This window comes from Clavelina lepadiformis, chromosome 5 (genome assembly GCF_947623445.1).
Source record: "Clavelina lepadiformis chromosome 5, kaClaLepa1.1, whole genome shotgun sequence".
Classification (NCBI taxonomy): Eukaryota; Metazoa; Chordata; class Ascidiacea; order Aplousobranchia; family Clavelinidae; genus Clavelina; species Clavelina lepadiformis.
This window is the reverse complement of record NC_135244.1, coordinates 6,939,156-6,966,533: the sequence shown is the minus strand read 5'-3', so window position 1 is coordinate 6,966,533 and position 27,378 is coordinate 6,939,156. Positions and strand designations below refer to the sequence as shown.

At 36.7% G+C, this 27,378-nt stretch overlaps 4 protein-coding genes across 6 annotated transcripts; all 4 read left to right on the top strand.

Annotated features, from left to right (window-relative positions):
• The first annotated feature begins 670 nt into the window (after window positions 1–670).
• Window positions 671–3,598, top strand: LOC143460881 (cytochrome P450 2U1-like). The gene is made up of 9 exons (XM_076958548.1): window positions 671–951; window positions 1,287–1,432; window positions 1,588–1,690; window positions 1,762–1,871; window positions 1,996–2,117; window positions 2,202–2,317; window positions 2,478–2,622; window positions 2,717–2,880; window positions 2,982–3,598. The coding sequence occupies exons 1-9, from the start codon at window positions 715–717 to the stop codon at window positions 3,297–3,299; spliced, it is 1,461 nt and encodes a 486-aa protein (XP_076814663.1). The 5' UTR covers window positions 671–714; the 3' UTR covers window positions 3,300–3,598.
• A 2,328-nt stretch (window positions 3,599–5,926) lies between these two features.
• Window positions 5,927–8,922, top strand: LOC143460692 (target of EGR1 protein 1-like). Its single transcript, XM_076958297.1, has one exon. The coding sequence runs from the start codon at window positions 7,407–7,409 to the stop codon at window positions 8,832–8,834; it is 1,428 nt and encodes a 475-aa protein (XP_076814412.1). The 5' UTR covers window positions 5,927–7,406; the 3' UTR covers window positions 8,835–8,922.
• A 4,086-nt stretch (window positions 8,923–13,008) lies between these two features.
• Window positions 13,009–26,492, top strand: LOC143459800 (uncharacterized). Its single transcript, XM_076957082.1, has 4 exons — window positions 13,009–13,256; window positions 13,872–13,955; window positions 24,688–25,736; window positions 26,140–26,492. The coding sequence occupies exons 3-4, from the start codon at window positions 24,710–24,712 to the stop codon at window positions 26,241–26,243; spliced, it is 1,131 nt and encodes a 376-aa protein (XP_076813197.1). The 5' UTR covers window positions 13,009–13,256; window positions 13,872–13,955; window positions 24,688–24,709; the 3' UTR covers window positions 26,244–26,492.
• Window positions 17,028–24,510, top strand: LOC143459799 (uncharacterized). 3 transcript variants are annotated; one of them, XM_076957080.1, is made up of 10 exons: window positions 17,028–17,314; window positions 17,909–18,097; window positions 18,908–19,032; window positions 20,252–20,342; window positions 20,778–20,908; window positions 20,999–21,111; window positions 21,251–21,430; window positions 21,592–21,733; window positions 21,968–22,115; window positions 23,377–24,510. In XM_076957080.1, the coding sequence occupies exons 2-10, from the start codon at window positions 18,073–18,075 to the stop codon at window positions 24,249–24,251; spliced, it is 1,830 nt and encodes a 609-aa protein (XP_076813195.1). In that variant the 5' UTR covers window positions 17,028–17,314; window positions 17,909–18,072; the 3' UTR covers window positions 24,252–24,510. The 3 variants fall into 3 exon arrangements, with proteins under 3 accessions (XP_076813195.1, XP_076813192.1, XP_076813196.1); XM_076957081.1 differs by lacking the exon at window positions 17,028–17,314 and having other exon boundaries at window positions 17,488–18,097; window positions 23,377–23,654; window positions 23,727–24,510; XM_076957077.1 differs by lacking the exon at window positions 17,028–17,314 and having other exon boundaries at window positions 17,487–18,097.
• Window positions 26,493–27,378: the final 886 nt, after the last annotated feature.

The window sequence follows — 27,378 nt, the reverse complement described above, 5'->3', positions numbered from 1 at the left end:
AAAGGAGTATGTTTTCTCATTTTACATGTTAATTCAGAAGAAACTCAGGATATTCATTTCAGTTCAGCGCGCTTGCATTGACCGTATTTTGAAAAGACATACTTACTTCCGATGTTTGTCCTATATATAAATTTCCGGTCACAATGGTATTGAATATAGGCCTATATGCAGTTTTTCGATGACAGTGCATGAAGCTAAAGTTTAGGTTCCAGTTTGTTTTCGTTATTGGTTACTGGTCAGTTGTGTTGTTATGTTTCAAAGCGTTATCGATCAACGTTTGAAGCGTAGGTGAAACTGTAAGTGTATGTAATAAATAACAGGTAATAAATCAGTTGATGTGTATCATAATGCAATGATGACACAACATTGATGTTGTGTTTTGAATAAAAAGTAAAAGTTTGTTATGAGGGTGCGGAAATGCAACTATTCACCGGTCTTAGGAACCGATGGATTTATTCTGGTATTTATGATTTTATTTCGTCAATGACATTATTGTTTTGACGAAATTAACAGGGGCGACGGTTGAGCAATTCAATAACTGGATTACGCGGACTAGCATTGATTTGGTTATTAGTTATTACAATAGTATTAAGAATTAATTTTTCTGATAGCAATCTTAATGAAATATCTTTTATTGAAATCTACACACGAAGTTTTAGATCATAAGTTTTTATTCCTTTCTTTATAAGAGATTTGTTTTAGTAACCGTCGAAAATGTTCTGGTACATCCTGTTCGTAGTTCTTTTGCTTCTGACCTACTACTGGTACCAAAGACCGAACAAGTTTCCATCTGGCCCTCGTGGCTTGCCCGTAATTGGCGTGGCTCCTTTCCAAGGAAAGCATCCGTACAAGACTTATATGAAGTGGAGCAAGGAGTATGGCCCTATCCTGAGTGTTCGGTTGGGAAGAAACGATGCGGTCATACTCAACGATTACGACAGCGTGCAACAGGTAAATGGACACAATATTATGGGCAAGAACAATTGTATATTAAGATAATGATCTTAAATAAGAAATTTTTGTTATCAAATTAGTAAAGGACACTGCAGTGCAAAGTAACCAGTGCAATTAATCATTGAGTGTAAGTCAACAAAAGTAGCCCTACCACTGTGATTTGTTAATTGCGTATATTGACATCACAACATAACAACAGAAATACTTTCTCAGAAATATTTCGCTGTTTGTTGTAAGTCTTTAGCTTTGTTGTGATTATTTCAAGTACATTATATCCACTAATAAATAAGTAAGAAGAGAACAGGTTACCTTTGTTGACATCGCTTTTACAGGCATTTGGAGCTAGAAATACGGTGTTTTCTGGACGCCCGCCAAACGGATTTCTTGACAAACTTTTTGAAGGACATGGTATCGTTTTTATGGATTACGGAGAAAATTGGAAATCACAGAGGAAATTTGGTCTCTTCACTTTAAGAGGGTAAATATTGATGGTCTAATTAGTAATTAGTTTATGCTTGCATACAGAAAACATTATCTTTGAAGGCTTATAGGTTAATTTCGTATGTGGAGTAAATCAAACTAACTTGCAAAATGTATATTTCAAATAACTTATTTTCATGATTTATGTAAAAGGTTGGGAGTTGGAAAGAAAACGATGGAAGAACGAGTTTTTGAAGAAGTTGCTTATTTTAAAGACGAAATCAAAGCTAATAATGGCAAGCCTTTCGATATTCTGGTACGTTTCTAAACAACGTAAGCTAGTCAGGTATATTTTTTGGTAGCATGAAATTAATTTCTTTATTAAAGACGTCTTTGAAGAAAGCGGTATCCAACAACATTTGCAGTGTTGCTTACGGAAGCAGATTCGACTATAACGACCCCATTTTTAACGAACTGATACACAATTTGGACAACATGTGCGTAATACCTTGTCTATGTTTGCACACCACAGCAGCAATGTTTGCTTTATTCGTGGTGTTCATGGTTAATGTTTTTGTTCTGGCTGTTTCGAACTGCAATCTGATTAATGTTTCTTTCTAGATTCAACACCCCGGAAATTATTAGCACAATTGCTTTTATGTTTCTAATTCCAATTTTGAGGCACATTCCTCCGTTTTCATCCCGAAGCAAACGGATGCTGAGTATTATGGATAAAATTGTTGGTAAGCTTTTCTAACCGAACATTTCAAGGAAATTATAGGAAGACATATCGCACAAACACTTCTTAATGACTTTTTCGTTTCCAGGTGTCCAAAAAGATATCATCAAGGATCATCAGAATTCTTTGGATAATGGAAATGTCCGGGATTTCATTGATGCTTTTCTTGTTGAAATAAAAAACAAAACTCACAGTTCATTTACAGTTAAGTTTACGTTTTAACTTGCGAAGAAATCTTATTTGAGAAAGCCTACCTTATCAAGCCAGCACGTTATCATGACTAAATTTTCTTTGATTTTTTCTTGTATGATACGGTATAAACAAAATGGTTCATATTACATAATTGGTATATGCATTTATGTAGGAAAAACAGCTTGTATATTACATTCTGAATTTATTTGTCGCGGGGACTGAAACAGTAACACAGACGGTAAGATGGGGATTACTAAGTCTCATTCATTACCCGCAAATACAGAAAAAATTGTATGAGGAGATTGATAGCGTATTAGGCAAGTATTTTTTTATTTAAAGGCATATTCAACTTTTAAAACGTTTTCATATTCTTACGTGATTTAAAACAAGCATGTACTAAACTTCGTGTAGGATCAGATGGCAAGGTAACCATGTCGCACAGAACCACGATGCCTTACGTCTGCGCCTTCGTGGAAGAAATATTAAGATGTCGGCCAGCGGCATCCATAGGTCTTCCCCATATGGCTACAGATGATGCTGAAGTAAATGGATTTTCTATTCCTAAAGGAACTCAGGTGAGACATTGCTTTGATAAGTGAAAGTTAACTGCAAAGAATAATGCTTACTCTGAATCGGGACAAGTTTGGTTAGCAAGTTAGCAGCTTTTGCGTTGAAGGTATTTGCAAATATTTGGGCTGTGCATCATGATGAAAACATTTGGGACGAACCAGAAAAGTTTAAACCGGAACGTCATCTTGATGAAAAAGGAAACTTTGTCATGTCTCATCGTGTCATCCCGTTCTCTATGGGTCCTCGTCATTGCCTTGGCGAACAACTTGCTAGAATGGAAATCTTCATTTTCCTTGTCTCCACACTTCAAGGTTTTGAGATCTTGCCTGATCCTGACAAGTCTGATCTACCTATTTTTCATGACTCGGTGCCTGGGTTAAACGTTATTGCTTTTCCTTTTCGTTTAGTGGCAAAGCAAAGATAAGTAAAGGACTTAAAAATTAATAGAAACTTAAAAAAATAAGAAAATTACATATTAATGTGTTGTGTATCAAGTTAATTATAATAATTCGATTGTCGCATAATCACGATACATTTTAGTTTTGAATATAGACTGCAGTAAATGGATTTGGTTGCTTGTATTAATTCTGCTGTGTACCGTTGGTTATAGTAAAAAGACTTTTTTGTGGCGCTATTATGAACAGTTTATTAGTTGTACGTTGAAATAGTAAAGTTTAAAAATGTATATACATATAGGCTTACCAATAAATGATGTAAATGCTTTGTTGTATCGCATATCTGTTTCGTTGTATGGCCTTGTATTGGTGAATTGGTTCTCCAGCGAATCGGTTTGCGTGCCGGCTCACAATAATGCAAATTATTTCACGGGTTTCTTACTCTACCACTATAACTGAGCTCGTCTTTGAGCAAGTTTTGATAGACATACAAGTTTTTACAGTATTTGTTTTTTGTTTAATTCTTGAATGCGTTGGCAAAATATGCAACCGTTCAAAAAAACCATTAAACAATTAGAACAAGCGTCGTTTAACGTCATTTACAAAGGCATCACAAGGATACTGCTGGTGGGCGCAAACTAAATGCCGAAACGACAGGATTGAAGTACAGTAATATCCGCAAAAAGTAAAGACAAATATGAGCCAGATCTGAAGTTGCCGTCTTGTCTATATACACAAAGAGCTACTTGTCATGCTGACGCATTTTTTTTCTTTCACTATGCCAAAGGTCAAAATATTAACATTTGAGCCCAATATTTATCTTTTTCCAGCTAATTTTGCTGATCTATAGCGCTCACCAATATTTACTTTCCCATATTATAGCGTTTGCAGTCTATCGTTACGATAAGGCCTCTTTGAGGCATATCAAGAGTGTGCGTTTGGAAAGACCAGATGCAATTGTATTAAACGACGACAAAAGCGTTCAATAGGTGATGGTGACAGGTATCATAAGTAGGTTACAACAGAAACGTGAATTGTGATTAATCGTGAAAAGTTCTTCGCATTACACACAACAATGTTAACAACATAACACACCGAGGCAAGCACCGAACCTTCAGTGGTCAATGGATTAGCAAGTAACTTTTAGAAACTGCCATACCCTAATTTGAAACACCAGTCGAAACGCATTGTAATTAAAGCAAGGTAAAAACAGCATGAGGCTATGAAAATCTTGCGTTGAGTACCAACGTATGGTGACCTAAAGACAACAACTGTTTGAAAATATTCATTTAGTTATACTGTAGTTAATCATGAATTTTAGAAGTAAATTAACAGACAGTAGTAGGTCAAATCTGTTGAAAGCTGCATTTACTTGTAAGCTGCAATAAAATATGACGCCCTTTTTAAAATTATTGCTATCGGCGTTTGGAGTCAAAAATATAGCATTTTCGGGACGTCCATCAAATAGTTTTGCTGAAAAACTCTTTAAAAATCATGAAATAATTTTCCTAAACTATGGAGAAAAATGAAAAGTTCAACGAAAAATTGAACTCTTCACTTTAAAGGGTAATTGCTGAAGCTTATACATTGAACAGTTTTGCGATTAGTATTATATCTTTCTCCACAATTTAAAGTTGTTAGGTATATACAGCACACGAATATTGAAAATTTGTTTTAAAAAAATTATTTTCATTCTTATCTTTTTCATCACCGAAAGGCTGGGAATAGGAAAGAAGACAATGGAAGAACGAGTTTTTGAAGAATTTACAAAAATAAACATGCCTGGAAAAAATCAAAATGTGTTTGCTATGGGAACTTGCACAATAACTATCTCGTTAACCTGCGCTCGCGCGATAAGGAATCGTAGCCGAGTTTATGCCGTACCAAGACTTCCCTCAATCCGAAAATAAAGATTAGAGTTAGCTCACTGATTAGACACATGCATCTCATAAAACAAATAGAGGGGAACTGCAGATGGCAAAACGGAACACTCGGTTTGATTGTTTAAAAATTAGTTTTTTTCTTAATCAGTATAGGCGAAATCGTGTTGGGTTTCGGTTTTTGTGTAAAAAACATTGTACTTGGAGAATATATGATCTATGTCTTGTAAACATTGATTTTGCTTTTGTGTTTATACTGCTTTGGGAAATCCCCAAACATAAAGTTTCTAAATATCACATTTTACATGTAGGTGAAGTGAAGTGTGATGGTTTTTATCTCTGTTGGTCGAAGTTAATTGCATGTATTAGCCTAGGATCAGGGCAGACCTTTGGCTAATCGGAACGAGCGACTATTTTGGACCCCACGCTATTTGGGGCTCCGCACTGTTTAGCAGTAAAATAGAAACAACAATTTAACTTTGAAGGGAGCTGATTTGCAAAGAGCTGATAATAATTGGTTTAGGTTCTTCTTTTGTTTTGTTTTTCACGACCTTTCTTCTTTTTTGTCGGTTCTTTATGGCGTATAGTCTCGGATAACTATCAGTTCTCAGGAAGATGTAGTTTTTTTCAAAGGATGTGGGCTCCTTCCCTGTAGCGCAGCTTTCACGAAGTTCCTTGTGTTGTGTTCTCCTGGGATATACTACGTTCTTATTATCGACCCTTTCCGAGTTACAGGCGCCATATTTTTTGAGTGGCAACATTTATAGGCCTAGGCGATGGAAAAAATCTTGCCACCTTGACAGTAACTCAGAAAGGGTCTATTATTACATTAAGTTATTTAAAATCAGCAAAAATAACTGGGTTCTTTTGGTTTACTCTGGTTTCACTTTGTTTCATTAATTCGCTTTTTCATTGGTTGCATGAGGTTTCTTGAATTTCCTTACGTTTTTTGAAATTAATGATAGCCTAGATAATTGCATGCTTAACTAAACATTTAGGGTCGATATCAAAAATCTTCAGTGTTGATCAAAACTTAAACTGCAACTCGTTACTCAGGTCAAAATCAAAAACCCAACTCAGCGGTGTTGAGTGCCAATCTCCACTCACAATTATCGTATATTCTGAGTCGCCGATTTTGGTAACCTGAGCACCCAATTGCATGCGTATATCAAACAAAAATTGTATTGGCCAATGTGACACATAAAATGCATTAAAAATGATTGATTGGTGTGAAAAAGAAGTAGTCATTTTGAGCTCAGTGAGGGTAAGGCTTGAGGCTCAAGTGTAAAGTTAAATTGAGTTGGTTTTTTTAACTCCACCCTTAAAAATTTTTTGCTTCAGAAAACTCAGGGTACACAGCGATCTCAATGAATCCAAAAAACCCAAAACATTTAAAGGAACCGATCAGTCCTGCTATCAGGCATCAGTTTTTGCATAGGGACATGTGCTTGCTAGGGCTAGCCCTGCCTAGGTTACAACATACGTTTAAGCTAAGTGCATATTCATTCATCATTGTGTATATAAGCACACCTTTAAAGTGTGCTATTGATTATGATGAAAATCTTGCAGTTTGGCACTGGTGTTCGTCGGCCTGGCCTAGATAAACAACACAACTTAATCCCAGTTAACTTTATTAGGAGTAGTTTTTTTGGTTTACAACTTTTTTATTTGAAAGTAGGTGTGTTAGTACAGTATTAAGTTCAAAGTCAGAAACTAAAATCATATTTTCATTACCTTTTATTTAGAGAAGTTACCACTCTTAACAAAGGGTCACTGCCCTACTTTAAAGTTATTAAAATAATTAATGTAATTACAAAATTTACACCACGCCAAAGTAACACTTCTATTATAAAGCAAAATGGCAATACGGCACCGAAGATCATACAAACTCTCCAGTAGGAGGTCACTGTTCTGGATTAAAGGTTTTGATTTCGCTAAAGTTTGACATTTGAGGTGGAAATGGATCCAGTTTCTAGACAGTTTGGAGCGTCATGGACTCGGCTTGCTTTCAGTTACTTGACTATATGTGCTAAAGTAGGACTAAAAATCTGACATCAAATTTGTATAACGGGTTTTTAATTTTTGTTTAATTGAATATTTGAATTATATTTGAAGAATTTAAGTTTATGTTTGTTACAAAATATCCTAGACTTAATAATGTTTTAAAATTTCTTTATCACAAATTAATGTGCACAAATTTTTACTACAGGCAAGCATCAATTAATACATTTGGGTGATGTAATATATGTAGAAATAATGGCTTCTATAAGTGAAGTGCACGTAACCGATGTGACTATCAAAAATATTGATCAGTTATGGCCAAGAATCATCCTGAATATCACGAAAGCGTCATTTATTGCTGTTGATGTCGAAATGAGTGGGCTGGGTACCAAAAATGGAACAATGGCCTCCCATCTTGACGACAGATACAAAGCACTGGTAACCGCTGCCAAAACGAGATCTGTCATATCACTTGGTGTGGCTTGTTTCAAAGCAGAGCAACATTATGAAGATGCCCCATCGGATGAAAATGAAACATGTGACAGCAACAAAAATCAGCTTGTATTCTGTGTTTCTGTATACAACATTGTTCTTCTATGTTCGGATCCTTACACGATTGATCCAGATGCTGTAAAGTTTTTAGTGGCACATGGATTCAATTTTAACCAACAATTTGCTGACGGAATTCCATATCATAAAGGCAATGATACAACTAGTGAAAAGTCATCACAACTGTATATGAGAAGACTGTTTTCTGAACTAATTCGCCAGCGAAAACCACTTGTTGTTCACAATGGCTTCGCAGATCTGGTATTTTTGTATCAGTGCTTTTATGCAGAGTGCCCCAATAAACTAGCCTCTTTCATGGCTGACTTGTCAGAGATGTTTCCAAGTGGAATTTATGATACCAAATACATAGCAGAGTACCTGGACCACACTTCTGCGTCTTTTCTCTTGTTTGTCTTCAAATTCAGCTACTTGAATGCAATTGAAAGTGAAAAGCAAGGAAGATCATCACTGAAGATTGTAAGTGGTGATAAAACGGAGTGGACAGCTTGTATCTCCTTACAGGATTCCTCCCCAGCACAAAAAAGTGATAAACTTAAACCTGTATTAAACTTATGTGAACAATACTCAGCACATGGCTGGTGTTTAGCTGGGGTAAATTGTCGTAAAAGCCATAATATTAATGCCATCATTGAGGAACACAAGAAAGAAAAAACATCGCGAAAACGCAAACGTAAGCGGAGTGAACAAAAACAGATTAAAGGCAGTGATAATGGAGGTAACACACAACAAAAACGCTTTTCTGAAGAGCACAATTCTGGGACTGAAAACGGTTATTCTGATACCAATAACTGTCCACTGAACCAAACTGAACCAGATAATTTCAGTCATCGTTCAGGAATAGATTCCTTCATGACTGGTTACACATTTGCAGCATTTATTGCATCTCGATGCACACCGTCTGTGATTGCAAACTTCAAAGATGCTAACTTAACCCAAATTGAGGGTAAAGTGTATTCTGACCAGATTCCATTTCTGGACAATGATCTGCAAAAATCTATCGTGAACAAGCTTTTTCTTAGTGGAAAGAACATACCATTGTCTGTGTGTAAGAGTCTTTATACGACAACTTCTAACAACCACAGTGAAAAACTTGTGAATATTTACATTAATTAAAGAAGAAAACTTGAAAAGTACAACAAATAAAGTTGTTGAGTGAAATTTGTGTCCTTTTGGTATGTTATAAAAATGTTTAATCCTTGAATTGAGAAAAGTCTTCATTTAAAGTTTTAAACCCAGGGATGATTCCTCATCGTTCGAGACCCCCTTGCCGAGCTAGCTTTTGTGCAAGTTGCGATTGTCACAAGATTGTTATTTCGTTTTTTTATAGTATTTTTTTTAGTATTGTCCGACAAATGGACCTTGTTCAAAGGCATTACAACGGTATGGCGGCACTGGCAGACTGGGTATCGAACACTGAACCTGAGCCGCATTTATTGTGAGGCCAGCCGTCGAACCGCTCGGCTACTTAGCCGTACATACACGTACTTTTTTTACATTACATTACATGGTACGTTAACATAAAGATAAGAAAAATGCTCAGTATGCCAAGATTTGTAGGTTAAGATCAGATAAATATCTTTGATTAGGCTTCGACGAATGGCTTGCCATAAATTCTTGCGTGTAGCATGGCTTCACCAACCGCAGCCGCGATTTCAAAACTTTGCAAGGTAGACTACGTTCAAATTCAAAAACAAGAGTTTCGCTTTTAAGGTTGAACTTTTTGTTTCTAGTGCGTTTTTTAAACATTTTAGTTCAAACTCACATCACGCTACATGAAAACAGAGCTAAGAAAAAATGTGTCATACAATAATAGCCTACAACAACAAAATTGTTTTAACTTCAAAGCGAAACCTATCAAACCATAATCCCAGAATTGCATTTGTCATTAAGTGTAAGTATAGAAATATCAATTCAAGAGAAACGAATAAATATAAGCTGAATGGCAACCGACATCGCAATCAATCATAAGTTTATACAATTCTGCAGTAGGCGCCTATTGTTAATGACGCCAATTGTTTAATGACACTATACGTATAATTTAAAACCGATTACTTCGGAGCTTTTCTAACATTTCAGTTTTATAAAGCAAGGGTCGTTACGCTCTCATTCATACAAAATCTTGTCAAAGTACGTCGCCACTGCATGGAAAAAGTCTTTATTACAGATGGACTATTGGGGAAATAGGGATCGGTGTAAATCTGCATCTGACACCACACAAATGACAAACAGCGCTTATTGTTAAACACACGAAATAAAACGCTAATAACATTATAATGTCATCAGATCTACACGAGAATTCCGTAGGAATAAGAGCTAATTATGACAGTTAGCATATTACCATATAGACAAGGGTAACATTTTGCATCATTTTGGATTTGGCGTAGATTAAAATGTTGACAATTGAAAGGAGCCAAATAGATATTGGACGATATACCTTGGGTTCTCGGCTGGCTTCTGAACCTTTTAGATCGCGACTACAAGGGTTTTTCTCCAGATTTTGTAAGTATTGTGGTCTCGCAAGAAGAGAGAAAGGACGCTATGTACATTACAACCACAAGACTTTATCGCAAGATCAGCATGGAGTATGAGTTCCGGGTAGATGTTTTCTGGACCCGGGATTTCACTTGGTGAAGAGCACCAGCAAACTCATTTGGGAAAACACGCCCCAACGATGTTTCAGATGACTGGCGATGGTGTTCGCAGAATCGGGAAAATTTCTTTAACTTATTTCCAGGACTTCGCTTTCCAAGATTAAAAAACAAAACTTTGCTTGTTTGTTTAAAGTTTTTTCGGTCTGGTTATTGAATACACTACGTTGATCAACCGGAAATATGTGAAAAACCATAACAGAATAAATTTAATAATAGAAATTTATCGAAATAAAACATTACAGGAAATCCGTGTGCACTTAAAGACGAATTTTGCGGATTGATTCTATGGCATACAAAAGAATTAACGTGCTAATAAACAAAATAACAATTCAAAGACAGTTTTGCCTAAAACACAACTTTCAAAATATTTGAGACAATATAGAAATTCAACCGTATACCCAGGGTTGCCATCAGTCTCAACTCAAAAATAAGGACGACTAGAAAACGAACGAGGAATACCACCTTAAACAGTGTACAACAAGAGAAAGCAACCAATGTTCCTAAAAAAAAAAAAAAAAAAAAAAAAAAACAAGACACTATCTGCATGTTCATAATTTTGGTATCTCTTTGGTACAAAATGGTATCGTAAAGGTGACAAAATGCCCAAAATAAGGACAAAAGTGCCCACCTCCGCCCTAAAAATAAGGACGAAAGTGAAAATAAGGACATTTCTTACAAAAAAGGACAAACATATTTTCTAAGACACGGACCTTTAAAATAAGGACAAATCTTAGAAATAAGGACGGTATGGCAACCCTGCGTATACCATTACTGCGTAGGCTACCTAAGCAGAGGTGGGCAGTCGGTACTTTGAACGTACCGTCGGTAACGTTACCGGTACTTGACAAAAACGTACCGACGGTTCCGGTATTCGGTACTATTTTAAAAAAGTAGTTCGGTACTCGGTATCGATACTTTTTTATAAAAGATGCTGCTGCAAATGCAATGTTTACCGCAATTATGCCCCCGGTAAAGGTTACTCCAGGTCAAAATATTTGTGATATTAATCGCTTGCAATTTTACTTGACATTTCTAGATTAAAAAATCCACAAATGATAAAATTAGTATTAAGAGTCATTTAACATGTATTTTTGAAAACATACTTGTTAAAATTTTGAAATTACCACGTGAAAAGTACCGAGTACCGGGACCGATTGAAATTTCTTGAAAAAAGTAATTCGATACAGAGATTCGGTACTTTTCTTCAAAAGTACCGCGATACAGTAATTCGGTACTATAGTACCGCGGTACTGCCCACCTATGTAACTATGTTCTTATAAGCGTTTGGCCTCAATCTTTAAAAGATTTCAATTAAATCGCTACAAACTTCCATCCCAACCTATAAAACAAGCGTAGTAGACTTACGAATAAACCTATACCGACGGCCTTCATCAGCTGCGATAACGCTGTTTTATTGCTTGATTTGGGTATTGAAATGGGAAAGAATTCAACACGAAAATGTATGTTCGAGCTATATTAGCTGTATTCCAAAAAGGATTTGGAATAAACTATTCTGGAACATTCTAAAATAGTTACTATGATTATAAGTTTGATCATAGTCTTTATATATAGCTAGCCTATGTAAAGGCACTGGTTATACTCCACTGTGTTGGGCTATGGCAAACCGCAAACTATGCGAATGAGGATGTTTTTCTGGTCACATTGATTGTGGTACATTGAGGGCGCGTGAATTGAGTCTGACTATAGTGCAATGAAAGTACTGGCATAATTCTATAGTGTCTTCTAGCTGACTCCTGCCGCTGTATCTGTCAACACCAAAAATCACAAAACAGGAGTCAACAAAATCGACAACACCACTGTTAGACAATAACATTTTTCAGTTTTTACTGCCAATATGTAGCGTCCTGAGGACTAACTAGAAGAACAAGATAATTTTTCCAAAGATCGCCAGAATTTATCGCTATCCAGAGATCATCAAAAGAAAATGGACATTTTGCTGACCATGATTTGCATTTCGCATTCTCTACACTCTACAGTCTACATCAGGGCTTCCCAAACTTTTTTGCTCGCGACCCCTTTCAAACTTCTGAAGTTTTCCACGACCCTTCACGTTTAAATTGATTAAATTAGCAGTGCGAAACATACATTAGTCATTAGTGAAATTTATTGAGATGCAAAGAGTAAAGACTGAATTCAAGCAACCAGTACTCAAAGTCTACTTACTACTTTACACATATATAGGCTACTGGAAACAAAAAAGCACACACATTTATTCAGTGTGATTGATGCGACTGCTTTCTGCTACAAAGCAAGTCCAGCCGTGGCTCAATATCTGTTAATGCTGGTCTCAAGGCGGTTTCAATGTTGATTAGGCATTTAGGCTGGGACGATATTTTGTTTCGATTGTATTTTGTACTTCGTGTAAAATTGGTATACGCTCTGCGACCCCTGAAGTTCGTTACGCGACCCCTTGCGGGGTCGCGACCCCCAGTTTGGGAAGCCCTGGTCTACATGACTACACTGTTTTATTTTCGCCTTGCTTTTTATGGCTTTACATTAAAGGTATGACCCCTTACTCTGGGGATTAACCTAAAAGAAAACAGTTATTTTTATCAACGTGATTTTGAGTAGACGATGGGTTTCTGTAGTTCAGTTGTTAACCTGCAGTAAAATTTAATTTAGAAAGTAACTGTATCACCCTAAGCAGGTCACGCAGACTGTTGTTAAAGATAGGTGGTTAGATTAAGAAAAAAAGCCATATAAAAAGTTGATTTTAACTACTTAAGGTTTTATTGGAGTTAGTTGTAGATTAGAAAGTATAGATTTAGGTTATAGGTTAACACGAAACTCTGAAAAATAGCTTTGGACGCTCGATTTTATCCGGTGAAATAATGGCAGCCTTTTATACAGCCAATATACAGAGGTAAGTTTGCTAACTTTACGGGTGCAAATAACATCTCCAACGGCAAGCGGTTATTGACCACGACTCAATAATGAAATTGGTTTTTATTTAGTTAAAGGTTTGCATTGTTTAATCGAATTTATCCCTTTGAAGCCAAACATAGGACCTATGTAGTTTTTGCAACAATAGGTAGATGTACCTATTTTGAAAGTGGTAAACTTAGCTATTAAACATTTTCATGCGCTGGTATAAACAGAGACAACAGTCAGGAATTCAGCTAAGTAACAACAATAGAAATTGCAACTCCCACCTACTGGAAAGTTTTCATTCGGTGTGCTGAATAAATACAGCAATAAATGTAATGCCAAAATTTGCACCACACCGACGTCATACACATCACGTTTTTATGTACAATAATATTTAATTCAATCAGTTTCAAAGATAACAAAATTTTTGTTTTTTTAGAAATTTAGTATTTGTGTACAGGGATAAGCTATATAGGCATAAATATGTATTTAAGTGATGCTACTGAATTTGGCAAACAAGACAACTTTTTATAAAAAGGAAAATAATAATTAATATTAATAAATGTCAATATAATAAATTAATTATAATAATCTAATTGTATTATAATAGACATAGAGAAAGAACTATTTTGTGATACTGCAGGATTTTCAAGACTTAAGTTATAAGATTTGCTACAAAAGGAAATTTTTAGTAGTAAGTATAAATTAGTTGTTGCTGTAGTAATGTATGTAGACATATCATAGTTAGGATGTTGAATGGTTTTGTGCTATAGCAAAAGCTGCTTAACATGACCACTGGGAAACTTGATCATTTTGGCCAGCCGAAAGTGCTTGAACCAGATTGAATCAACATGGTTTTAATGCTGAAATAATCCAAGATTATGTACTAAAGATTTTAGTCAAATAATTTCCACTATTTTTTGGAACTCTTTTTGAATACTGTTGGTAAAACTAACTTGATTTCACAAGAGTTATGGTATGGTATGATAATATTTATCCTTGGACTGAGGAAAGTTAATTGCACAACTTAAACCCGGCGATGATTCCTTATCGCTCAAGCGTCGGTTACCGAGATAGCCCTTGTGCAAGTTCCAATAGTTTGTCACAAGTTTTTTATTTTGGTATTGCCTGAATTTAGAACTGTCCACCAGGTTCACTGAACAGGAGCAAGTATCGTTAATGCCTTGCCCAAGGGCATTACAATGGTATGGCATCACTGGGTATCCTGGTAACACGGAATACAAACCACATTTGTTGCGAGGCCAGTGATCATCTTAAAACAACTGGAATTATTAATAAATTTTATGTTGCTATCTCTTGTATTGTAGGATTATTCTGATGTGGGTAGTGGATATTTATATGTACAATCTTTAATTCTTCATATAGTATAATTCTATGCCCCTGACTATGATTATATTATGTACATGTAGGTCGTTTGTAAACCACAGTTGTAATGACTTGAGATATGAGTTCAGTTCATGTCTCTTTTTGAAAGCCTTGCCTTAACAGGAGATCCTGGCATGAAAATTACTTATAACCAGACTTTAAGTTACTCAGTTCTGTTTGATATAGTTTTAGCATTGGCGGAAAAAATAATCTTTTTCTTTTGTCCAAACATATTTGGTTTAAGTGCATTATTTTTTCTAAGACACAATGCTCTATGTATGATGCATACAGATAAAAGTATTTTATCCGTGAATGCACAGTGCATACATGGCATCTCCATGTTGAAAACTTTTCAAATTTTGGAAACATTTATGACAGAAACTGTTTCTCATTTTCTGGTTTGATTTACAAGTTTGATGATTTTCTTTTGATGTTAGTGTAAATACAAGAAAGTTATAAGTTGTTTACAGCAGGATTTCCCAAACTACAATCCGCATACCAGTGAGGGTCCATGACAATATGACAAAAAATACAAAAACTCAGACATATACATAATTGCCAGAGTAATTGAAATGGTTTCGTAAGCTTTTGCAATCGTACAAGTAACCCCACTGATGTTGTTAGTTTTGTTAATATATATGATCCAGTTTTATTTACTTTTGATTTTGTTTTATCCTTTCATGGTGGTTGCACAGAGAAATTTGACTCGACATAAGCTTAGGGTCCGAGAAATTACAGATTCACAAATAAGGGTCCGTGGCCTAAAAAGTTTGGGAAACCCTGGTTTATGGTATGATTTCATACTAATCGTTATCCTTGGACTGAGGTTGAAATTTTTGCACGGATTAAACTTGGTGATGATTCTTCATTCTTCCCTCATTGTTCGAGTTCCTGTTAGTAAACTAGTCTTCGTGAAAGTTACGTTTATCACACATTTTTTTATTTGGTTTTTTTATATAACGTTGTCCAAATTTAGAACTGTTCACCAGGTCCACTTTACAAGGGCAAGCATTGTTAATGCCTTGTCCATGAGCATTACAAGGGTAGCTACTGGTATCGAGCGTGGAACATGGGCCCCATTATTGTGAGCCCCACGCTCTAATGCTGAGCTGAGAAATATTATATTTCAGGTTTATTAAAGGTAATAACACCAGAGTGGTAGTTACATTATTACAGTGTAAGTATGTTTTCGTCCCATTTATTCACGTCAAGCATGATAACATGAATTACCAATTCAGTTAATACTAATAGGACATAGGAGTAACGTAGTTCAGTATTTACTTCATTAAGCTTTAACTCCATCAGTGAGAATTTAAAATTATCACTATAATTAATAACAAAATTCGACCGGTATTAATTTCAAAATTCCCACCAGAAATGAAAAAAATTAAAACTAAAAATTCTCACTAAGTGTGAATTTTTGGTGGATCCATTAATGGCATTAATATGATTTTTGATATTAATTTCGGAGATAATTTTGGTAAGAAAATATCAAAAAATTTTTAATCGCCTTGATTAGATAACACACATGATTTAAAAAAGAATAGAAGGTGCCCTAGATTAAAAGGTGTATGAAAAGACATTAAAAATTATAAAAAATATTAAAAAAGATAAAAAAATTTTAAGATGTTACTTAAAGCTCTCTTGTAAGTGTAAAAACGTTGTCCTATCCACGCAGGGGACTATAAGAAGTGACTGTAACTACCGTACTTACGGTATTGATAGGATTAGCAGACACAGTGGTTGTAATGCGTCGGAAGTGTGTTAGTGCAAGAAATAAAAAATAGAAGCTGCCAAGTAAGCACGACTTTTATTCCAATAAATACTGTAGATATTTTCGTTGTAATCAACGCAACGCAATTATCTTTAAACCGAGATTGATTGAATGTAGTATTAAAATAAATTTGTATGGTATTGGAATATTTATTTTCACTCTGAGCAAATTCTTTCCACCACATAAACTGGGCTGTGATTCCTCACCGCTTGAACGTCTATTACTTAACGGTAGCTTGTCTGTGTGCATATTTTCAATACAGAATTTTTTATTTAATTTTTTTTATTTGTTTAATTTTTACAAATCCGTTTTCCTGACAACTACTTTTTCATGAAAAGCCAATTTTTTTTGGACTTACCCCTCACTTTAAACTCGTCGACGATGCTTCACCAATTGAATTTGTCACTGGACACATTGAGGATCAGTAATCATCATTGATGTCATGTTCAAGGGCATTAGAACTAAATTACATATAACGTATAACATATCCATATTACGTGTAATGCTTTACACTTACCACTCGCATCAACTAAGGTTTCAGCAAACCGATTTTCCTTATTGCGTCGCGTGATGTCAGTTTAGGGTTTTCGTCCGTGGCGGCTGCCGAGATGGGCGCTTATATAAAAATGGTGAAACGCTCGGCCAATGGTCATTCCAAATTATCGGCATGTTAAAGTGCACGGTGCATAATGCAGCCTTGTCACGTATTTCCTACTTATCGAAGAGTGACTTGTTGTTTTGACAAACGTTTTATTTCTTGTGATGGTTGGATGTGATCGGGTGAATAGCGACCGCGTATATAACAAAGACACGCACTTCGAGCTAAAGCAAGAATTGTTCCAGTTGAACCGTCGAGGCATTGGACCATGAAGACCCAGATTTTATACCCTCAGGTAAGAGGAATTTTTTCGTGAGTTTTCGGTGTTATTCTTATTTGTATCAGCCTGCACCATTTCACCTAGACTATAATATCTATTTTCTAAAAGGTTAGCATTATTACATTAGGCCTTCTAACCTTTCTGTTTTAAAAGGTTTCAAGCACACAGTCGTAGAATATTGAAAGCTTTTTGTACGGTTTTGAATTGCTAGTTTTTTCGCGGTTGTCTTTAGTCTACGAGACAGACGAAGTAAAAATAGATTCGCGGTAGTGAACCTTTTTCAATTGAGAGAAAAGGTAGGGATGAAAGGAATGTTACAATCTTCTTAGTTCAGTGGCAAAGAAAAGGATTTCACTCTGCTCTAACTTAGCTTAGAAATGTTTTGGATAAGTTAATGTAAATAAATCCAGTAACCGAGCACACTTACCGAATTGTAGGATTTAGAAAGTTAAAAGCGTTGCAAGAATATAGACATTTTCAGCCTTTTAGAAACTGTGACTTAGTGACATGCCTTATTTAAATATTTCTTTCAATAACTACAATACTTTTACTATAGCGTTGCATGGTGCGTGAGGAAAAACAGCTGACGGTTAGTTTTACTGATTTCAGTTTAATCAAAGGAAAAGTAACATCATCACAATAGACTGCGTTCGTTGTGAATACGCCGACGGTCTCTGCGAACAATACCTCGTGAGATGCGGTGATAGCACAAAAAATTTAAAGTTGATCTGTATTAAAACTCTACGCTCTAGTTTGCGAACTAAGGCTTTAAGATGGCGACTATATGGGCGGCATTTGGTAAGTTTTGTTGTTGCATGTATATTCTATACTACTACTAAAAAGAGCCACTTTATAGAGATTTTATAGTTTTTCATATGTTAATGGTAATCTTAAAACTACTTTTATCGCTAGATTTAGATTTTTGTACAATATGGCCTTAAATGTGTAATTTGTTCGTATTCATTACTTTCCACGTGGTCGTACTTCACCTTATGTAAAATGCTGGATGAAAAAAATCGCAACCGGCAATTACTGTATTCTTCAGGTTAAACTGATTACGACAGTAAGACCGCTGCGGGCGTTTTGTTGTGATAAATTAAAACGCTTTTGACCGTGCGTGATATTGACAAATGGTTTATTGACAGCATGTTTAAGCCATATAATATAATTTGTTTCATGACACTTCGTATTCGGACACCCTAAGCCTCGCTATGGCGAATGCAACTTTTTCAACACGTAAATTTCTTTGATATTGCTTCAGTGCATCTAATCCAACCTAGCATAGTTGCTCAGCGTTCATGGCTTATTTGGTCGGTTATCCCCAAATTGCTTCACTGGTATCTCGCTTCGCTGAGTTTCTATGCTTTAGTTATAGAGTACGGTGCTGTAACCACACCCCTAATAATAATAATAAAATGACTTTTGTTATAAAGCGCCAAAATTCAAGTTGCTCTTCAACGGTTAGTTTTTGGCAAATAATTTTGCTTTGCGTAGGTGGTACGTTGGTATTTAGCATGGGTCTGGCCGTTACCATCTTAAGCAGATGCCATATTTGACCGTCATCCTCGTAGACTATGGTAAAATTTTGAACTTTCTCATTATTTACAGGAAAAACTCTTGGAAACAACAAGGGGTCTGTCCAGAACTTTGGCATAGTTGGCGTCACAATCGCTACAGAAGAGCTCGCGAAATTCGTGTTCTTCTACTGTCCATGCAACTACCCATTTAACAAGGTTAGAAAATTTGTGTGTATTGGTTGTATTGTTTAGCTAACGATAACATGAAGATAGTGGCCAGTATCGTGTTTCAAAGCGTTTCTCCCGTCCATATCGTTCTCCGTAATTGTGGATTTATAATATACAGTCGACTCCGCTTAATTCGGACACTTTGGTTCCGCTCACTTTTGGCCGAATTAAGCGGAGAAACGGCTTTGTCCGAATTAAGCGGAAAATCAATTGTTCGTTTCATGGTCATGCATAAAGGCAAAAAACGCATTTAAAATACTGTAGTGTTGCGTAATAAATGAATTGCAGCTGCGCTATACTGCAGTAACTGGCACTGATCGCATAAAACGTCTTCGTTTACTTTAGTGAACAATTTCACTTTTTGTGCTAAACTTTTCTGTACAATTTTGTCCTACAAGATGGACGCAATTGTACCGAAGTAAAAGCGACTATGAAGCTGGCACGGCCTTATATGAGTTCATTGTCGATTGTTACTGCATCGATCGTCATTGTTTCACCATAATCACTCATAATGCAATTGAATCTTGTCTTAAAACGAACGAAGTACTGTTTATTGTGTCATAACCTAACGATGGAATTGCGAACCTGTGTCCGAATTAAGCGGAGAATTGTCCGAATTAACAGGAGTTTTTTACGTTCAATTTTTACTTTTGTTCCGTTCCCGAGCATTTTGGCCGAATAAAGCGGTTGTCCGGGTTATCCGGTGTCCGAATTAAGCGGATTCGACTGTATATCCATATTGTGGATGGATGTACGAAATTTTATAGTCATTTTATTGTGTCTGGCAAATAAAATTTTTCAACAAAACTGCTCTTCTCGTAGAATAATGTATGTGTAACTAAGCAAATTTCTACAGGGATATCTGTGGAAAATATCTTGGCCACACCCCCTTAAAGCAATGTTTCCACTTTTTCAAATAGCAAAATGCGCACTGTGTATACGTGATCGACGTGGCTTATCAATAAGTTAGCATACAAGAAAACTAAGGATTTATTTAGTATTCTACTCTTGTAAAGCAATAAATACTGTGTGCACAAGTATAACTCTAAAGTCGAACTAATTCGTAAGGCTATTGTCGATATCTGTGTTCTATCACTCAAACTATTTTGTCGCCATGCCGTTATTGCCTGCAGCGACATAGTTTCTCCTCATTATAGGCTCGATCGTGGTAATAAGAACCTGTTTTCATAAGCACCATGTTTTGCAGGTCTACGGGTCGATATTCATTTGGGGACCGGCTGTTATCTTACTAATTGCTGGTTATCTTGCCAACCGACGAACGTGGCGGTTAATGACAGGTAAGTTAGTGCGCTATCACGTTTTACTTTGTCAAAAATGTGTATAAAAAAGTAACGTTCTGTAAGTTCTGCATTTCTATGCTGAACTGCTACGGTCTTTGTATTATATTGTTTGTGAAGGCTTGAATTGCTATTATCCAGTACATTTGAAATTTGTATAAGAAACTTTTCATTCTCCTGCTTTTGTTTCATTTGTCGTAACGATCACGAAAGGATTCGATGTCTGCTTTCTGTTGCACTATATTTTGTCTTTTTTGTGACCTTGGCCTGTGCTTTTCTTGTTCACTCATATTCTCACATTACACATAATTTGTAACGAGTTTTGTAACCTAAACTATTGTCTGAGAATGAAATAATTTTGTTAAGAGTGAATCAATCAGAAAACATAATCTGTTATTTTTCGTACCTCAGTTTAACTTGTTAACTGTATTCAAGGTTTATGCAATCGGACTCAGGGCGTGGGCAAACGTGGAAAACGAATTTTTCACTTCATTTTTATATTCTTATCTATCGGGGTAAAAGCCATCATAGCTCCAGCTACTTGGGTAGTTCTTGCATTTCTGAAGGTAAATATAGGAGTAAAAAAATAGCGTATTTGTTTAGTAGAGAAGACCATATACGGTATTTTTTCTCTTATTAAACGCTGTCTTTCGCAGGGTGATTATTACGCTTGCGCGAAGTGGCCAGATCCTGACGATGTGGTTCGGGCGAGAATTCGATTCAATTTGAAACCGTCCAACGATAGCTTGCCGCGCCCATGCATGTTCAAGTGGGTACAACTTTCTAAGAGCAAGAACTTCCAGTTCGAATCAATCTTTTCACCCAGTGTTTTGACTGTTGGACCAAATTTAAGGCGTTTTTAATATTTCTTGGTCAATAGTTAATTTTTGGCGATAATTTTATTTTAGGTATGATCCCAGAAAGTTTGACGCATCAGAGCCGGAGATCATAGCGCGCGATCTCAGAGCTGAAAGCCACGCTGTTGGTTGGTTTTATGTCACTATTGGCATGACCCTCGGTGTCGTAATCATGCTCTATAAGCGCTGCAAGGAAAACTATTCTTACGAACAAAGGAACTACATCGACAGGTGATAATATTTTTCAAAACTTCGAATTTAAGGATCTTGGATTTTCGCATGGAGTTATTGCAAGTGCAATCCATATTTTTGTCGCTTTTCCCATGAGAAATGGATGGTGAAGGTTCAATTTGTCTTGCTGCCTTCATGTGAACCGTTTTCTCACGTTTCAGATATCGAAGCAATGAAATTGAACTATTCGAAGACACGCTGGATAAGAAGGCGAAGGAGCAGGCTCAGAGAATAGTGGAAGGATACTTCACCAAACCACGCGCGAAAGAGGAATGGGATCAAATCGCTGTTATCAATGATAAGGTTAATATTTTGTGTAGAGTTTTTTATAAAGTTTGCAATGGAGTCAATACAAACTGTAATACATGCAGTTTCAACCGTCACGCGTCACACCCCTCCATTGGGTACATTTTTTCAGAAAAGGCTGAAGCAGTTTATCGTACTTTTTACGACAATTTAATTTCTGCTGTAATTTTTGGGAAAGGTTTCTATCACGCTTTCACACCACATAATACTTTCCACGCTCTTGGGTTTTAGGTGACGCGTAGCAAGCGCGGTAGAGCGATTTACAGTCCATTGCACAAGTTCGTGAATAAGGAGATAAGAGCCCGGGAAGACGCTGAACCAATCGAGGATATAGTCAGTGATGCAGCAATGAAGAAAGTGTCGGTGCCCAAGATGGAAAGTAAGTTCATTTCGTAACAATTAAGATCATAAATAGATATTGTAACAACGTTCTCACATTACAAGAATTGAAAATGCAATACGACAATAACACGTTTGGAAGTTTTTTGCGTTGGCTAATTTAACACGACACAAGTTTTGGGAACATTTAGTTTGTTTTCTTACGTGTAACTGATGCTATTCATGCGGCCAAATTTATCAAAACAACTGCAACAGATTAAAAAACATTTGAAAAATACTGTGGCAGCTCGTTAACTCGAACTTAAAAGGTCCAATTAAATTACTTCCAGTTATCTCAAGTTGGTAAAGTTGGCGGCAGATAACTATAAAACGATGGCTGGGGATAAAAGACGCATTTTTAGCTCTCAATTACCGCATTTTTCGTATGGATACTTTTCGATAAAAAGATTAAAATTTGTTTGAGCTAAAGCGGTACTATACAATTTGATAAAAGCATCATACGTTTCCCCGGTTCAGTACATGGGTTGTTATAGCCGTTAAGCCTAGTGCCTATACGGTCTCGCCAGGGCTATAGCATACTAGGTTATTATTAAGTACGACAACCTCTCTAAAGCCACTCTACTGCTTTAACTGCTTTTATCTCACCTTATTTATGTTCTTTAAATGCTCACGTTACACTTGTTCCTTTCTACTGATGCTTGTAACTTTCGGACATTTTCTCTACAGAGTCGTGACACTTACGTTAAACCTCAGGCTCATAAATGTTATGTTATGAGAGCCCACATGAGAGTTTTAAGGTGAAAAGACATTGAAATGTAAAAGGCAAAATTAACATTTGACGTTTCTATTTGATAACAACCCATTTAAGAAGCAAATCAGTATGATGTTTATGCCACATGGAATGAGATAACGGTCGCTATAGTAACGCCCTGGAACCACAAAAGCATTAGGAGTTCACCGACAATTTGAAGTAACGAGCTTCGAGTCTTCGTTAGTTGTTAGTTGTTTACACGCATTTTAATAGGCGATTTACTGGGACTAGTGAAGTTGCTTCGAGTGTCCGAAACCTCCAATTAAGCGAATTCGAGTTAACGAGCTTTCATGTCTGTAACTTCAAAGAGATGTCAAGATTTTTTCAGCAACATACTATAATGAAAGATTTTCAAATTTTTTTATTGTTCTCTCACTTTTTTAGCCCTTCATCATGCGTTATGTAATAGATTTGCGTTTTCTTCAACTGTAATGTGCATTAATAAAACGATTTATAATTTTTACAGACAATTAATTTGTAATTTATACAGATAAGTTCCTTAAACAAGGCGGAGGAGGTACCACTATTATCCCATTAGTTCCTTTGGGAGGCAGAAAAACCAAGATTGTGAAGAAACCACCAGTTGAGCTAAAAACCGATGCTTTTGTGGGTTCGCCGGACACCAAGAAGTCTGCAGAGCCGAAGTCGGCTGGCCCCCCACCGGAGGCCAAACCTACAACAAATACAAGTAAGGTGGAGCCAAAGAGTGAGAAGCCCCATGTTGTACCAGCTGTCGTTATTGTTGACCCTACTGCCCCCAAAGATCTGGTAACTCATACAAAAGCTTCTGTATCTCCCGACCAATCCCAAGCCGTTGATTCAAAATCTAAATTTCCTCAGCCTTCCAATCAACCACAAGAGCCAACAACCTCATCTAATCTCAAAGAAACAACTTCACCAAAGGAAGACGAAACTGGGGCATCGTCAGATAACAATGCTCTGAAAGATGAAGATCATGAGGCTCTTCCAGAATCACAGAAACTAGCATCCGGTGATGCTGCCAAAGAACACTTTCCTCCTGCCATTCCACCTCCTCCTCGAGTTGAGAAACCAACTGCTGACAACAAACATCCATCTCCCGTAAATTCAGATACACAAGAAGAAACTTGTAATGGTGAGGAGTCTGATCTTAACCAGCCGAAAGCTGCTGTGACGGAGACATCTTTGGGCGATTTTGGAGGAAGTGTGTCCCGGGAAGACCTCCGCTTGGTGGAGAGCAGTAGTGATGACGAAAGAGCCGGTACAATTGTCTTTGAAGGACAAAATATGCCAGAGTGTCAGGAGGAACCGGATGGGCCGAGTCAAGAAGGATATATTCCTCTTCTGGAGAATGGAGACGACACTCAGTTATTACTGGATGATTAACTTCCGTATCGCAAGCACAAAATAAACTACAATTAAACGTTTAGCATTTGTTTAAACTTTACAAACAATGTCGTTTTTCTTGAACTTAAAGTTCTTTTGTATATACATGATGTGCCCATGCACATGACAACGTACACTCATGCTTGCTTGATAGTTGTTCATTATCTGCATTAATACCTAACTTGTGCTTGAACTTTTACACAATATTTTACGAATGCATTTAAGCTATGACCCATATTCAATAAAAACAAAAACCGTATATAGTAATATGTGCTTTTTTGATAAAAGGAATAGCATCAATGCTTGCAGTGAAGTTGAAACATTTTTGCTCATTTTTACTGTGAACTATTCTCAGTGAATGCTATCTAACTTTTTGCAATGGATTCATGAACATTTCGTAACATTTTCTTCAGTTTAATTTATCTGCATGTTTCAGGTGATTTGGTTTTGTGCTGGAAATGCTTGCTGGCCGAGATGTTTCCAACCAACTGAATGACTCAACTCAGAACGTAGCTGTAAGTGACGAGAGTGACGACCTAGACACGGCTCTACAGATGTGGAAGAAGCTCTTTCCGTCATCTTTTAACGGATCAGCGAACAAAGATCTGGAAGGAAAAAAATGTGAAGAGAAGCTCAGAAATGAATCCAGATCGTTTCGAACAGGACATCAAAAAGTAACTCGTGTTATTAGCTCACAACAAGCGTTTAACATTGTATCAACGGACAGTGATGATAGTCTTCAAGGATCCACTGTCATAGTGAAACGATCAAGTAAATCTAGAACGAAAATGCCTGCCACCAGAAGAAAGAATCCGTGTCGTAAACGAACGGAGGTATCTGATACTCCTGAGATCTCAGAATTCCCGGAGCATGGTGGGCAAGAAGAAAGCAAGTTGTCAGACAGTGACGATTGCGCTGCGGCTACAAATCGACGAAAAAAGCGTCGCACGAAAACTGAAGCAAGAAAACCAAAGCGGCGAAAAGTCTGGAGCCCTCGAGTCCGAACTCCAAGAGTGAGGAAACTTCCTCTGCAGTTCATTGAGAGTCCAGAACACTCTCCACCGAAAGTGCTCGCTGAAAACACTCCTCCTCGTGAAGGTAATGACGAGGAGGAACCGTTCTCCGGCGAAACAACTCAGCTTCTAGAAACACCGGACTCCGAGCTTAGTGAAGTACCAGCATCCGATGAAGAACAGACTGGAGTAAGATGTCAATCTGGGAAAGAAAACCTTTCAACATCTCCTAGAAATCTGGATGATAAGTTCCCAGTCATTGATGACGTTGCCAAATCGCCTATACCAGTTGGAAGATTAATTGAAAATCCACAAAATTTCTTTGAGAAAACATCTACTCCGGTTGATCAAAGCTCAAAAATGTCATCGTTAGAGTCCACTGCATTGGATGATATATTCTTTGACACGATCAAAGCTTCGCCTAAGAAGCCTCCACCTAGAAGGATATCGAGAAGACATCGCCCCCAAAAAGGTAAGTTGTAGTGAGCTATGTAAGTCAGCTTATTTACGTAGCTCTATGGTTGTGGGTCTATTTGCCTAATGCTTGCTATTTAATTCCATTGTCAGGGGCGTATTGATACCTTTTAGGCCGCCAGATCATACAGGTTTCTTTCGTTAAATTTGTTTAACCAAATAGTTGCAAGAATTACAACAAATACGGAGCACTTCATAGTGTGCTAACATGTTTCGGACCAATTTGTTCAAGTATGTTTCGATTGGTAGTTAACAAAATATGAAGTGTGCTGCATTTGTTGTAATTCTTGCAACTATTTGGGACAACAAATCTATTTCAACTCTCTCCAAGTTAGACTAATTTGTTTAGCTTTTAAATATTTAACAAACGTGTTTTAACCTTTTATACGATAAAATTGCAGACGACACAATTGCGACCTTGCCCGATGTAGTCGAACCTAACTGTGGAATATCGGAGTACACGACACTGTGGGATGACGACTCGTTGTGGACATCATCTAAGTAACTTTTCTCGACAAATGCGCCACGTGTAGGCATGTTTGAAATAGTCGCTTGATTTCCAAACACCGACATGATCGTGATCAATCAATTCTCAGCTACTAAAGAAATTATTGAAGACATTAGATACGTTCATGTATTTGTTTTAAATTTCAATTGCAATGTAAATATTCCTCTTTATGAACGTTTGAAGTTTACAAGCTTGTTATACTTGTCCGAACCAGTAGGTGGCGATAATACATAAGTTCGAAATTGCTCTGTTTGATGTCGCATGATGCCTGCCCAATGCTCTATTATAATTTTTTTCTTTTAAAAGGGACCAGTGCAATTGTATACATGGTTTTAGAAACAGTTCTTGCAAAACACAAGCCGGCTGATTTTTTCGGAGATAATCATGATTACTTTGGTATTTGCTTAAACGTTTGAAAGGACGTTTCAAATCGATACGTGTGAAGAGACGTTTAGATACAAGTAGATAAGGGTTTTGTCTAATATTTGACATAGTTTCAATGGTGTTACATAAAACTTTTATACAGTTTATACCTGTTAGACTTCAATTTATTTGGTAAACGATTCAAACCCTCGCTTGATCAAGTGCTAGTTCCATTCACCCGCGGGGTGTGTTTGAGTCTTAAACATACGAACACACGTACAGTTAAACATACCATAGAAAGAACACCAACTCATCGGTTGATAATAATAGAGCGTTTTGAAATACAGATAAATGGCCAAAGACTGCATGGTAAATGCTGATCAAGGCTGTTTGGACGTTTTATGGCATAGTCCGTAGCTCATGTGGAATTATATTGCTCACGTGTTGTGCAATATTGCATCATAACTTGTTGTTTCTTCCATTAATTAATCACGTGTTATTTCTTCCGCAATTCGCCCAGTACAAAGATACGGATATGTCGTATAAGGGATTTCTATTGTAATGCTAGTAATATATCCGTAGTCTTTACGCTTCGAACGGAATTCTTGTGAAATAATGCGGCTGAGGAAATGCATCTTTATTCAATGAAACATGTAATTTGAGCCAAATTGTCGTGCGCGTGGCACGTGATTTACTCGCACTTCTACTGAAAGAAATGAGTCAACAGTATAATTGGTGACAAGGTATACCGCAGAAATAATTTCTGTTT